Source organism: Natator depressus, chromosome 1 (assembly GCF_965152275.1).
Source record: "Natator depressus isolate rNatDep1 chromosome 1, rNatDep2.hap1, whole genome shotgun sequence".
Classification (NCBI taxonomy): Eukaryota; Metazoa; Chordata; order Testudines; family Cheloniidae; genus Natator; species Natator depressus.
The window spans coordinates 237,253,514-237,268,803 of record NC_134234.1 but is presented as its reverse complement, the minus strand read 5'-3'; the positions used below and the strand labels follow the sequence as shown (position 1 = coordinate 237,268,803).

The following is a 15,290-nucleotide window of genomic DNA, read 5'->3' as shown; positions in this document are numbered from 1 at the left end:
TCAGGAGTATTAGGCCATTTTCTGCAACTTGCCTAGCATTTCTAGGGCAAAGGAATGGTGTGACAGTTGCAGGGGTCTCACTGAGGCACTTAAAGAGAATTATCAGTTGGAAGGGGGGAAGTTGGTTCCCCAAGTCTAATTTTTAAAGTAGAAAGGAAGGGTTAATGCAAGATCACAGGTGTATGCTGGGTTGCAATTACAGGTTCTGCAACAGCCCCACCTTTAGCCCACGTCTAGGTCTGGCCCAAACAATGCTATAAAAACACAGGACTGAATTGCATCAGTCACATATTACAGGGACACAGCAGATCAGAGGAGCTGTAGATCAGATTTTATTGAGTCACTAAATGATATCTCCCACCTTTTCCCTGAGGAGAAGTGAGATTGGATGTGTGGATAACAGATGCTTTACTTACTGATGTGGTCGATGGCTCCTGCACAGAACTTGCCATAGAACTTTTTGGCGCCAAGGCCCCGCAAGTCGTGTATGGTGAATGGCCACAGGTGCAGCACATTGTTGCGAGAGAAGGCATCCCGCTTTTCTATGACCACTACCTTGGCTCCTAGTAAGGACAGGTCGATGGCTGTACGAAGGCCACAGGGTCCAGCGCCAATTATGAGACACTGCAAGACATTGGCACCAAACAATGTTACAGACCTGAATAAAAAAAATATTTCTACCACATCTTCAAAGTAGCACAAGGCACTTCACTTAGTCCTATTGTCCTATAGCTGCATCACAAGCTGGGATTTCACCAGACACAAACCCTTTTGATGTCACCTGTGTGCTCTGTCACTAATCTGTTAATACAGTTACTGCAGCCTGAATTAAAGTAAGAATGTTACACCAGTGGAAAAGGTGAGGAGCGAACAAACCAATTGTGTATTTTCAAGTCTCCTTGAAGAAGTGTGCCAAGCTGTACTCTTCCATCTTTGTAAAATTTGGGTAGCGTCAAGAGTTCCAAAGGATCCTGGCCCAGTTTGTATTAATTTCTCTCCTTACAGCAGGTAATTTAGCCATTTTCTCTTTCTACTTTTACTTCCCAAAGCCTGAACTGGCCATTTAGGAGGCAACTACCAATGGCCTTGCCTACACGAGACTTTTTCCTTAAAATTTCCCACTGCCGTGGAGCTGCATCAGTGGTAGCAATGGTGAGACTACTAGGTTAGGCAAGACACAGGAGCTAGGATATTTGAATCAATAGCTCACCGAGTTCCATTCTGAGCAGCACGGGACAACACTGCAGTAAAAATGCACAGATTTGTGGTTACTCTACCATTCCTACCATTGCCACTGTGAAAGCAGCAACACTGGGAAGTTTTAGGAAACAAAATTTAGCATAGACACAGCTCTTTTCTAACTGACTAGACAATTTCTAGCAGGACACATTTCCCTTCAAGTCTACTTCTGCTGTGTGCTCTCTCTTCCTCCCACCTCATTCTTCACTCCACTTACAAGCACTATTAGTATTGAAGGAAAGTAACTAGTAATCTGAACATAATTACAGAGCCAGCTATCTTTGAATAGTGAGAGCACCATAATGTCTTAGTAGGATTAAAAAACTCCAAGATGGCATGCTAGCATTACTTACCCAGAGTGCAATCCTATGGCCTCAGAGAAACCCTGTATACTAGCCCAAATGGCTCACAAAGTGATTTGTAGTAAACAGTCCACCCTTATCATATTATTTTTCTGCCTGAAAACATAGGAACTGACTTCTGTTGAGTACAAAAAACACCTGTTTTTCCCATTTGTTATCGATTTCTTTGTTGATCATACAATTCTCAAAAACTTTTCTTCCGTCTGTCAAGGTTCCAAAGAGGATAAGTATTACCTAGTAGCTGAACAGCTGCATCTTTATACAGTTAATGACCGCTCCGTTTTTTTCGCAACCACATCCCCAAAGAGGACTAAATATGATATAAGCATCCAGGCCACATTTACACAGCCAACTTTTATTTTTCTGATGACACTCCCATTGTGAAGTAGTCATGATAGGATCCAAGAGAGTAAATGAATTATTTTATACTGGACAGCTCATAAATTCAGGTCCACAGAATGTTCCTGTATATTAATTAGCAATGATTTTGTCCTAGTAAGGCATTTTTCTTAAATTCTACTTCTCATTCTTTCTTCAAATACAAGTTTAGGTCATACTTAAGCATTTAGATATTCTGAATGTAGCATGTAAGGCATCTAATAATATATTGATGGATGTCCATTCTTGTGCCTCCACAGGACAACTTATTAAAAAAATATTACTACTAAGCTAAGAGTCATTCAGGGATCCCACAGATATTTAAGCAAATTGTTTTTAAACCGATCATCTCTTCCTCACACTTCCAACCCCTTTCCAGGTTGAGACCTCATGCAAAAACTGGCTCTCCTGTAAGAATGTTCAGAATTCAAAGCGCTATGTATTGGATTTATAAGGAGGTGCCAACAGTAATTTAACTGAAGCTCTACAACTGGAGACAGTGACAAGTTCTAACTTGAGGTGGGAATTATGATCAATAGCCGCAACAACTTTGTGCTTTATACGCAACTTCCCCCTCAAAAATACCCTATAGCTGAGATTTTTCAGGAACAAGAGTAAAGACATTTGGAGCAGTGGTTCCCACAGTGAAATAACCCTATGACATTACATTTTTAATGCTTATGCCACAGTGTTTAAGTGCTCAAGTCTGAGCAAAACACCATGTGCAACTCTTCTGCTTTAATACTCTATAAGCATAATTTTCTGGTTAGCTGAATGTTGGCTATATGCTGCAATGACTGAACTCACACACCTGCAGAGCTTCAGTCTAACACAGCTCTTAAGATTGTAGAGCTAAAGCTGAGATTCAAAGGGATTAGCAACCCCCTCTCCAGTTTCACAGCACCAAGGCTTCTGATTACCTCAACCCCTCAATTTCACCCCAGTTTGGATGTTCTGAAACTTTCCTAAAAATTGATCATGTGTGCATGCACAATATGACAGAACTGAAGTTATTCTAGAAACGATAGATAAATGTCCTGACTTAACATATGTAAAATCTTAGCCCTTAAGGGAAACTTCAAAATAGTTTTTTTTCCCCATTTAAATTTGTGTGTGTTTTTAACTAGTTGTCTGCAAATTGTGTTTAAAAGCAGGAATATAAAAAATTGTAAAAGTGAACAAGTAACGTAAGCTTTCTTTAAATCAAATAGACTCAACTCTCACTTGAGCACTATGTATAGTACAACTATGGTCATTTCTCAGACGTCATATATAAAAAAGCCTTAATGGGGGATTCAACCAGCATTTGAGACAAGTAATTAACAGCATTAGAGAAACTAGGTAAAAGTAAAAACTCATATGTGCATTGCATTTCTCTACATGAAAACAGCCCAACGCGGGATATCTGTTTAAAGGCATGCAGCAAATCTTAGAGCTGTGCATGTGTCTTCAAGAACATACCACTATTAGCAGTAAATATTTCACACTGTAGCGTTTAGTTACCAACCCTATAAAAACAGAATTGAACAAACAAACAAACAAGGGAGAAAAACTGAAGTAACCTTCTAATATCCAAGTGGGGAGTTAAAGTTCAGTCATCTAGATTACAGATCATTGACTGCACATTAACAGAAATTACTTCCGTTTCAGTTTCTGTAATACAGGAATTAATCAAGACATTTGCTTCCTCAGGGAAGGTGAATATATAGCAATGAACAACATCTCACCCTTGGTGAGCGAAGCAAGACATACTCCCACTCTAATTTTTTGAGATTCTTAATTGTATCATACTCCTCTCTCTCACCTTCCTTTTAAAAAGAAACTGGGTGATCACTTATAAAAAAGAACTCATGAGTATATTTAAATGTATAATTACTAAAAAATGATTCTGTGCAGATAACCAGATAACTGCACTGTGAGAGCTTAATTGCTAGAGGAAAAACATAGCATAGAATGTGATTTTCTCTTCCTTACAACTCTTTTAATGAATTCTGTTCAGATTTAGAGCAGAAACTCCTCATTGTAAGTAATTCATTTTAAAAGGCTGGTGTGTGCTGTAATGTAGACTTGTAAGCACACAGAATGTAAATGTAGACCTGTAAAATTCTCTCGGTCCTTCACCATACTGAGAGTGATGACATAAAACATTTACCTACCTTTCTGTAACTGTTATTCTTTGAGACATGTTGCACATATCTGTTCCTCTGTAGGTGCATGCACGCCTCATGCACTTTTCTCCTCTCAGTGGTACCTGCCGAGCTGGCTGGAGTCCTCAGCTGCCACACGCTACTGTGTGCTGGTATAAAAGGACAAAGCCGACCTTCGACCCGCCCTCAGTTCCTTCATACCAGACGGACTCCGACAGAGAGGAGAAGGAGAGTGGGTTGTGGAATGGATATGTGCATCACATCTCGAACAGTTACAGATAGGTAGGTAACCAGTTTCTTTGAGTGACTGCACATGTCCATTCCACTTTAGGTGACTTAAAAGAAAACATGCACGAAGGTGGGTTCGGTGTCTACCAGAACAGAGATAGTACGACAACCTGCCAGAAACTGCCATTGTGTCTGGACTGATGGGAAACGGCATAATGAGAAGCAAAAGTGTGCAATGAAGTGGCGGCTTTACAAATGTCTGTGGTTGGCACTTGAACCAAGATAGTTGGAGAAGTTGCCTGTGCTCTGGTAGAATGTGCCAACATTCTAGCTGGTGGGATTGGATTAGCTAGTTGGTAGCATAAACGAACACATGAAGAGATCCAGGATGAGATTCTTTAAGTAGAAACTGGCTGGCCCTTACATCTGGGTCCAACAGGAGAGACAGGGGTGGCTCAACAGACAAGGATAGCAGGGTCAACTCAGTGCTGATGAGGTCACGCTGGTGCTATAAAAAAGATTAGGTGAGCATGTGCTTGTGTCACTTTGAAAATGACTCTGAGAAGGCAAAGGGAATTGGAGGGAAAGAGTACAGGAGAGATTTCTTCCAGGATAGGAGAAAGGCGTCTGTCAGCAAGCTTGGGCTGAGTCCTCAGGGACAAAACTAATAATATTTTTTGTTGGTTCTTGTTGAAAACCAGTCCACTTGGGGAGTCCCCCACAGTTGTAAGATGGACCTAGCCACATCTGGACACAATGACCACTCGTGGTAAATCGGAGAAGGATCTGCTCAGCTGATCCGCGAATGTGTTTAGTTTCTCTGGAAAATATGAAGCTCTGAGATTAATTGAGTTGGCTATACATAAGTCCCATGAGGCAGTTCGCCTCTGGAACAGTTGGTTCAACCATGCCCCTTCTTATTTGTTTATGTAAAACATGGTCACCAAACTGTCAGAATTAACTACTTTTTGCTCCACTATGTGGGGGAGGAAGGCCAAGCAGACTAGAAATACTACTCAACTCCCTGACATTTAGAGTCTCTAAATCTTAAGACAGTCAAAGACCTTAAGTCTCCAGGGATCGTCCATGAGTTCCCCAGCTCAGAAAAATCACATCTATGACTACAGTGAGGTTTAGTAGTGAGGAGGAGAAAGGGAACCCTCATGCACTCTTTCAGAGGGTTTATCCACCAGCTGAGAGATGACAAAATTTATGTTGTCACTCAAAGCAGTTTGTCTAAATGGTGACAAATCAGAGCATAAACTGACATTAGCCATGCTTGCAGCTTTCTGAGGTGTAATCTGGCATGATGAACTACATACTGCCATGTGACCAAGAAGATTGAGGCAGCTGCATACCATTGTGAACAGGAATGCTCTCATTTGCAGCACTAAGTCCCTGAAAGTTTCAAACCTGGCTTGTGGTAGAAAGGCCTTGGCCTTCATGGAGTCTAAGAACGCCCTGATGATTTCTATTGTCTGTCCTGGTTTTAGGATTGATTTGTCTCTATTTACGAGAAGCCCCAGTGCGTTGAACATGGACAGGACAGTTGATATTCTGGATAGGACTTGAGCTTTGGACTGACCTCTGATCAACCAGTCATCCAGGTTAAGGAATACATGGACATCTAATTTTCTTAGGTGAGCTGCTACAACTGCCATGCACTTCATGAACACTCGAGGAACAGTTGACAGACCGAACAGAAACACTATGAACTGATAATACAGTAGCAGCCATTCACCATGAATCTGAGATACTTCTGATGGTTGTGATGTATTGTGACGTGGAAGTAAGTGTCCTTTAATCCAGGACAGCGTCCCAATCCCCCTGCTCCAGGGAAGGAATAACTGAAGCTAAGAATTTTATTTTCTTCAGGAATTTGTTTAACTTCCTTAGGTCTAAAATAGGTCTAAGACCCCTTTTGCCCCGAGGTACAATGGAACTTCCTCTATGGCCCCTGCCTGAAGAAGTGATTAGACTTTGAGATTTGAAGGGCAATCTCAATCTCATTCCTGAAGAAGGACGGGGAAGAGAGGGTGCAGGGAGAGGGGGTAGAACTGAACTGGATGGCATACTCCTATTCCACCATGCTTAAGACCCATCACCAGCCTGAAGTTATGTGGGTCGAAATAGCAAGGAAGTGCAATAAGCGATTGGTAAGACTACGATTTAGTCATGGGTAGTTTTAGTAAAAATCTTAAACAGATCACGGGAAATAAACAAAAATTCACAGCACATGACTTGTCCATTAACTTTACTATAAATACCCCTGACTAAATCTTAGATGGGCGGGCCCCAGGGCCAGTCCCACCGGCTGCTACTTGGGCTGTCCCCGGGGCCAGTGGCACCAGCTGCTGCTCAGGTGGTCCCTGAGGCCAGCGGCCACTGAACAGTGGCTGGTGTGACTGTCCCTGGGGCCATTACTCCAGCCATCCCCAGACCACTGCTCAGGTGGTTCCTGGGGCCAGCCTCACTGGCTACTGCTCGAGCAGGCCCCGGGGCCAGCAGCCACCGTCCTTGGGGCCACTGCTCCAGCCAGTCCCAGACCACTGCTCAGGCAGTCCCTAGGGCCAGCAGCCGGGGCCACCCCAGCAGGAGCCGGTGCTGCTGGCCCCAGGGCCGCCCGAGTGGCTGGCTGCGGGGCCGTTCCAGCAGTGGGTGGTTTGCTGTCCCCAAGGCCAGCTGCATGGGTAGCCCTGGGGGCAACCACACTGGCCACTGCAGAAATCATGGAGGGTGTAGAAAATCACGGAATCCATGACTTCCGTGAGCTCCGTGACAGACACATAGCCTTAGCAATTGGTAAACGAACACTGGAGAACAGATGGAGCTGTAGTAACTAGTACACTCTCCTTGACAAACCCATCAAAATGCCTGCTTGGATGAAGTGGCTGGACAGGATGATACCCTCTGCCGTCCTCCTTTTCAGCATCAGTGGGATCTCCTAGATCCTCAGCTCTTTCTCCTTAGTGGATCTTGGGACTCAGGAAAGCAAACCCCGGGTGTCTGTATGGCTGCTGCGGATGAAATGGCTTTTCTTTTTGCTGCGGTGGTATGCATCCCAAGGGTTTTGAATGCTGCCACGGAATTCTTAAGGCTCTGAAGCTTATCGTCTGTTTTCTCTGAAAAGAGGGAGGAATCTTATCTTTCTTTAAGGTCCTGGATAGTCTGTTGGACCTCTAGAGGTAGCCCAGACAACTGCAACCATGAACACCTTCTCATAGCAATAGCTGATGCCATGGTTTGAGCAGCCGAGTCTGCGCTATCCAAACTATCCTGAAGAGCAGTCCTAGCAACCAGTTTACCCTCTTGAGCCATTACTGCAAATTCTTGTCTACAGTTAGGGCCCTACCAAATTCACAGCCATGAAAAATGCACCACAGATTGTGAAATCGGTTCTTTTGTGTGCTTTTACCCGATACTATACTATATAGATTTCACAGGGGAGACCAGCGTTTCTCAAATTGGGGGTCCTGTCCCAAAAGGGAGTTGCAGGGGGGTCACAATGGTTATTTTAGGGGGGGGTCACGATATTGCCACCCTTACTTCTGTGCTGACTTTAGAGCTGGGCAGCCAGAAAGCGGCAGCTGCTGACTGAGGGCCTAGCTCTGCGGGCAGCAGCATGGAAATAAGGGTGGCAATACCATACCATGCCATCCTGACGTCTGCGCTGCTGCTGGCTTTGCCTTCAGAGCTGGGCTCTTGGCCTGCAGCTGCCGCTCTCCAGCCGCCCAGCTCTGAAGGCAGCATCGACGCCAGCAGCAGAGTAAAAGTAAGGGTAGCAGTACCATAACCACCACCCCCAAACAATAACCTTGTGACACCCCCCCCCAACTCCTTTTTGGGTCAGGACCCCTACAACACCATGAAAATTCAGATTTAAATAGCTGAAATCATGAAAAATTATTTAACAAAAAACAAAACAAAAAAACACAAAACAAAAACGTATGACCACGAAATTGACCAAAATGGACTGTGAATTTGGTAGGGCCCTATCTATAGCCCTCTGGTAGCTTGTCTTTAAATTTCATAATGTTCTTCCAGAGGGTGAAGTCATATCAACTCAGGAGAGCATGTTGGTTTGCAATCCTGAATTGCAGGGTTCCTGAAGAATAAAGCTTGCAACCAAACAGATCCAGCTTCTTTGAATCTTTGCCTTTAGGTGTGAATGGACGCTTTTTGGCCCCGCCTTTCCCACACATTGGCAGCTACCAACACAAGAGAACCTGTGAGGGGAGATGAGGATAAAAAAAATGTTCATACCCTTTAGAGGGGACAAAGTATCTTCTCTCAGCTCGTTTTGCTGTGGGGGCAAAGAAGAAGAGCGTCTGCCTAATTGGTAGAGCTACCCTGGCTGAGGTGACTGATACCAGGTTGACTACTAACTTTTAAGAGCTTTCGTGCATCTCGTCTGCCTGAATGGGAAGTACAGAGGCAACTCTTTTTAAAAGACCTTGATGAGCTCTGTGGTCGTCTGGCAGTGGCTCAACAGCCTCATCTGGTGATGAGGATGAGGAAGCAACAGGCATCTGAGGTGGCAGTTGGTCTGTGTCGTGCGGCAGAGAGGGGGCCAGAGTGGCTTCTGGCTGCTCGGTACCAATCTCAGTACTGGGAAAATGATGCTCTTTGTGCTGATGCCTCTGGTGCACTCTCCATGACAGCAAGCGAGATAATTGAAACGAGGTTGAAGAGGGGGGAACACACCAGAACGGCCACGGAATTAGGCCTGGGACCCATCCTTGCCTGGGCCATTGACCCTTAGGAGGGCCTCACTGCTGGGGCTGCTGCATGGCGCAGGGTCCCAACTACTCTGATGGGGGTATGTTCCCCCATCCTGGGCGGGATATAGAGGACCTCACCTCTAAGTCCCAGGAAGAAGAGTCAGATGTTTCTGACAGTGGAGGTGCAAATCCAGATGTGACTGGTGAGAGGTAGCCTGAGCCTGGGCATGGCGGTATCACAGAAATCATGGGAAGCTTTCCTCTAGACAACATGGACTTCTGTGGAGGCTTGGGTAGCAGCACCGCAGGATCTGGATGAGGTGAGGTATGAACCATGGGCATCAGTACCAGCTGAGGACCTTCCCTGCTGGCCATACCGGTACTGTGAGGCTAAGCATGTCTCTTGCGGCTGCATATGCCTCTGGGCTTGTTGGGATCAGCATCATCTGTTGGCTCTGAAAATGCCTTTCAGGGGGACAGCCTCAACAGACTTGGTACAGGCTCCCAAGACGGTGATCCCCTCTAAGGAGGTGACAAGCCTGCCCGGGATGGGGGTTGTCTCTACTCTGAATGCTTCTTCAGGTTTGTGCCTCTGTCTGGCTGCAGTACCAACACAGCCGAGTGAGGAACGGAACCTGAGGAAGGCCTGAGCCTTTTCTTTGGTCCTGGGGTACAGTCCCAAGAAGTTGCAGGCATCTCCGGCGAGCACTCCATACCAAAGCTGATGTTCTTGAGGCTCTCTCCCCGCGTGGCCACTCTGATTGGGGGGGGGGGGGGTGTGTCAAAGTGCCGCCTCTATAAGCAAGCACTCAAGCCTCACCACCCTATTTTTTTTAAATGGCGCTTGAATCACGTGCAAATGTGATGTTTGTCATGAACAGGGAATTCCCCCCTGAATTTCAAACAGGCTGGGTGTGGGTCGCTAAGCGGCATGGATTTCATGAAGGTCCAGCAAGACTTAAACCCTGGGGAATGCAGCACTGTTCTGGTACTGGAAGATAAAAAGTGGTCAAAATAGACCAAAAATGGAAACCTAGCAGTACAAGTTGTCTAACACTAACTATAAATAATAAACTGGTAAACAGGATCTATATACAGAAAAGGAGTGAGGGAAGCACTTGAATTAACAGGCCTGAATTGTTCTGACAACTGTCACTATCAGTAAAGAGGAACTGAGGCGGGTTGGAGTGGCTCTGCCCCCTTATACCAGTGACAGAGGGCGCTCCAGCCACCCCAACGGGTACCGCTGAGGGAAAAAAAGTTTCCAACATCTTTGCACAGGGCACACGCACACATACAGTGGAATGGAAATGTGCAATTGCGCAAAGAAGAAACTCCTTTTCCTCATAAACCTTTCCCCACAGATTTCCCCTGACCCAGGCACTGCCCTTGCATATTCTGCAGACAAGTCATAGTATCAAGTTAGGCAGATCATTACTGGCTCAGGTGCATAAGCTCCTTGGAGACCCATTTTCCTTACCTTCGTGTTGGCGCATGCTTTCCCCTTCTTGTAGTCTTTGTGGCTGCCCCTCTTGTCTAACTTGGCCCAGAGGGCTTTGGCTTTCCAGTAGTTGAGCTTAGACTTGAGTTTATGATAGAAAGAACGATAGTCCTTGGGCTTTAGCTCTAGGTAGTCACAAAGCTCTTGGAAAGCTTTCAGAGTCCCCTTACAGGTTGTGGCCTGGACAAATCTGTCGAAGAGAATGTGGGCTTGGTTCACCTTCTCATTCCTGCTTTCCTCCATGCTTCCCACTCAACAGCTGCCCTAGTTGGTGTGGGGTCAGCTGTGCTCTTCCAGTCTGGTGGCTTTCCTGATGTTGCTCTGCCCAGCCACTTTCACCTCTAGCCCACAAGCATTATTAACCTAGAAAGTAGCAGAGAGAAATGTCAATGAACTTGCATTTTTACTCATGTTTCTAGAGTTACAACTTTGACCACCTAAAGTAGTTCAATCTTTCCATAAATAGTAAGGCAACGGTCTTCACAATTGGAGGTTCTCAGCCAAGCTGATGGAGAGAAAACATTCAAAAAAAAATTTAGAACGGTTTTTCAAACATTTAAACATCTGATTTTTTTTTTAAGACCATCAAATCATGAATGCTTTGTCTGATTCCCTCCCACACTCAAGGTTTTCCAAACATTGTTTCTTTTGTGCTGCATAGGCAGAAGTTTGAAGTGAATTGGATAAAATTTTGGTGAAGCTGGGGAGGGGAGGAGGAAGTGTTAAAACAAAAAAACAAAAACCATCAGGCTTTTAATTGTAATGAAAAGCTAGACATAACCATAGCTGTGGAAAGACCAGTACCTCCATAACACAGCTGTGCTTACATCTAGCTCCTCTTACAAGCACCAGCACCACCAACATAAGGAAAAAGTTTCAAGAGTTGGGATTTCGCCAGCAAAATCAATGCTGGTTCTTTCGTTCAACAAGCGACATGCATCTCTACATACAGCACCTGAAGAAGAGGAAAAAGCATGTTGAAGATGGTGCTACTGGCTGAAGAAGCCTCAAACACAGCAATGTTAAAGAGCGACCTAAGGAAAGTAATGGTGGCTACTGCACTCCAAGAAAGTTTAACCTGCAAATGGCAACCAAATGCCTGAGGAAGAAAAGACAACAATAAAAATAGAAATATCTAACTCATTTCATCAGTAGATCTCACAGTGCTTTACAAAGGAGATCAGTATCATTAGAATGAAAAAGATGCCTCCGATGTACTTGCTCCATCATACCAGGGCATTCACTTTGCCCTGTCTAGCCTCTCTGTGGGTATTCTTCTGGCCTTAATTGCTTTTCGGGAACTCGATATGATGGAGCGATTTGGATGCTGTATTATCATCACTGTTAACTTTTCCCTTTAATGGGTATAGCATTTTATACGAACTCATTAAAGGCAGCTTTGCGTTTTTTGCTGAAAGAAAAAAAAAGTACTTTGTCTTTTATTTCTATAAAAAAAATTCTCTTGCACACTGAGAAAAGAGTGCTGTTTGCCATTTCAGCATAGAATGGGTAAAGCCGCAGAGGAAACAAAGCACTGGCACAGAATGTGAAAATGCAGCTCCTAGAATACTACTGAAAATAGAGGTTTGTTTTGGTTTTTTGGGGAGAGGGTGGAAGGAGGCTAGGGCAGAAAAGGAATCTAAGGATTCAGATAAAAAAATCTTTCAGATTCTCACCAGAAAGGAAGCCAAGTCAAATCTCTGCAGCTCATATCTCTGCCCCAATCGGTCATAGCTCTGCAGCAGTTTGTTTGGGCACGTTGGATCATATACCAACATGACAGTGAATACTCAGCGCTGGGAATGGCGGAGTAGGCTGATACCCCATTACACAACACAGAATTACTTTTTGGTTGAGAAAAACAAGTTTTCACCTACAGAATCCAGAGCATGGTGGCGGGTTTACATGATTCGGACTTCAGTAGTGCAACTGTTTTACTGCATTGAAATGGTTTCTCTGATTGGCTGCCAGGAGTTATGGCCATATCAGTAACATCCACTAAGTGGTATGGAAATGACGAATCTTCCTTATTTTTAATCTTAATTCCCATTTCACAAGAGTGAAAAGACTCTCCAGGCTGTGGCTCTCAAGGCATACTTTTCCAGGGGTTGAAGACACTGTGCTTTAAGCCTATTGGATTGCTTACTTCGTTTACATCTATGTAACGCTAACTGTAAGCCCTCCCCGCAATTAGCTAAAAGCTGCAACATACAACTTCTGTTTTGTGTTGTGTCTACTTGTCACTGACCATTACTCAAAGATCCTAACACTCAGTGTGATCCTTGCATTAAATGTTATCCAGGTTTCCTTTCACTTACAAAATGCTTCCCAATAATGAATAATCTAGATTAAGAGACATAACCCCCCTGCAGGTAATGGCAATTTCGCAGAGAAGTCCATTAGTCTACAGAGTATTATTAAAGCACCCAGATCCAAGCCACCACAGGATTCATTCCTTAATGCTGCCTCTATTTTTATTTCGCCAAACAAATGCAGCAGGATGATCCTGCAGTGGAGTCTCCCTGTGGGTTAAACGCAGAACTGCTACAGTTCCAGGAATCTATTTCTTTGTGTTTAAACTCTGCCAAGCCATGACCTTCTTTTGTAGGTTTGTCTCATTGTACACAGCTTAACCAAAGTAGTGTATTAACTATTTGGGGGAGGGAGGGGAATACAGGACTCCTCACACTCCACTTTATAAAGGGCTATATGTAAGCCACTTATTCTTAAAGAAGAAATTCAGCTGTTCTTTCTGCATGTAGCTTCACTGGATTTCCATTTACCTCCCACTGCCACAATTTCTACATTCTTAATGCAAAAAACTGAAGCCCCTGAAATCTGAGGGCAACAAGCCAGAGATCACAGGGACTACAGGAGCCAAAGCAAGGACAGGCAGAAGTATTCGCCAGGTTTCCAGGGTATAAGTATGTGTCTCTGGCTTTTCTGCAAGTCGGCAGTATCCTGCATGTTTTGTCTCCAGGCAGCTGATTGCTGACTCAGAAGCTCTGCACATTCCTTGGCTACTACACTAAAGCATTGGGAAAGAAAGACAAAGCCCATGAAGTGCATGCAGGAACAGGGCTCATGTTTCTATTTACAACAATAGCAAGAGGTTGTCACTGACTAATGGTTGCAAGTACGCTCAGGATCTCCTGCTCATGCCAGGACAAAAGAAACCAACAAAAATAAAACAAACATACTATGAACGATTCCAGGTGGTGTTTCCTCCCTACAGTCACCACAGAATGTTAATTTCAAAGTTGCATAAACATTTGAACAGATGTGCAAATGGTAAGAGAATGGGTTGCCTGCAAAACTCATTCCCCTCCTGGCTCTTAAGTCCAATTTAGCAAGTTGGAAGAGGTCTTGGAGGTGATGTGGGCTTTGGAGTTTGATCATGCAAGTGACTGGGAAAGCGTTAGATAGAACAAACATTTTTTTCTTCCAAGCAATATTCATCCGTTCTGAGGTTCTTGTGATTTCATAACCAGCAAAAAAAGTTAAGAGGCAAGAGAGGAATGTTCCGAATCTTTGATCTTTACAGGCATCAGCTCGAGACACCTCTCAGAACTTAATTTCTGAACAAGCGAGGATCCTTCATATAATCCAATATAAAACTGTTATTCCAAACAGCCAAAAAGCTCCTTTTAATGCCAACAATGTTTTATTTATTACAAATTGAATCAAAGAAATGGCCCCCTTTGCAGAACATTCAACTCATGCTAAATGACACATGGATATTTACTAGGCCTTTTGGGTTGGAGAGCAAGGCCAGCTATCAGGCTGTAAAACAAAATTCAAAATGGATGGCTATAACTAGAGTTACAAAAAAAAAACCCACTTATTTTTGCCCCATATTATACAGACAAGAAATGGGGAGATAGGAGGACCAAAGATGCAGCTGCAATGTTTGTTGCTTCCCCTCCACAACTGAGAGAAGAACGCCAACATCATGCACAGTATGTTTTAAGATGTTATTTAAATCTGCCTCCGTTCCATAAAATTTAGCAGACAGAAAAACATACTGGACATTAGATCTGTTTGTCTTCTAATAAACTAACCAAAAGTTCAGCAGGGGCTGAAGCGTTTTGGTTTCCATCTGTATCCTCTGAACGCATTCTCCAAGGTGGAACACAGGTGGGAGAGGTATAGCCCATAAAGGAACTAAGCTGCCCAAATGAGAACCTGCTCTTCCTAAAGGAAAACAGTGCATATTAACTGCTCACAAGGAGCAAGTCTGCATCTCAAGAAAACATCCCCCCGCCCCAAACCCACAAAGATTTAAAATAAATGCCCCCAAAGGAAAGAGAACGTATGAACTGGTGACTGCAAAAATGGCTGCATGGAAGGGTTTGGATCAGTTTATACTATATCCACGGTATCTTAGGTTTTTACCCCGTTCACCAGGGATGGTTTAGGTATACTTGGTGCCACCTCAGAGCACGGAGCTGGACTAGATTACTCTTGAGGTGCCTTCCAGTCCTACTTTTCTACGATGATATGATTCTATATTCACTATGTCAGTTGCCTTGAAATAAGCACTGCAAGTGTCTGAAAAATGAATTGAGATGTTGTCCGGATTCACTGTGACAATTATTACCTCCCTGAACTCAGCTAAAATGCTATTTTGCATCTTCCTACTGCATTATCCTTAGGACTTGGCAGAACTTTTATTTTTTCATAATTCTGGCATAATTCTGAAATTAAGCTCTGT

At 44.0% G+C, this 15,290-nt stretch overlaps 1 protein-coding gene across 2 annotated transcripts in view; it reads right to left on the bottom strand.

Annotated features, from left to right (window-relative positions):
- The window catches only part of MICAL3 (microtubule associated monooxygenase, calponin and LIM domain containing 3), a 242,634-nt gene that overhangs the window by 157,516 nt on the left and 69,828 nt on the right, over positions 1–15,290 (bottom strand). For both annotated transcript variants that reach the window (XM_074938661.1, XM_074938669.1), the window contains exons 2-3: positions 10,556–10,939; positions 417–624 (exon numbers count right to left, since the gene is read on the bottom strand). In XM_074938661.1, the coding sequence (XP_074794762.1) occupies positions 417–624; positions 10,556–10,819 (472 nt within the window). In that variant the 5' untranslated portion in view covers positions 10,820–10,939. The remainder of the gene's footprint in view (positions 1–416; positions 625–10,555; positions 10,940–15,290) is intronic.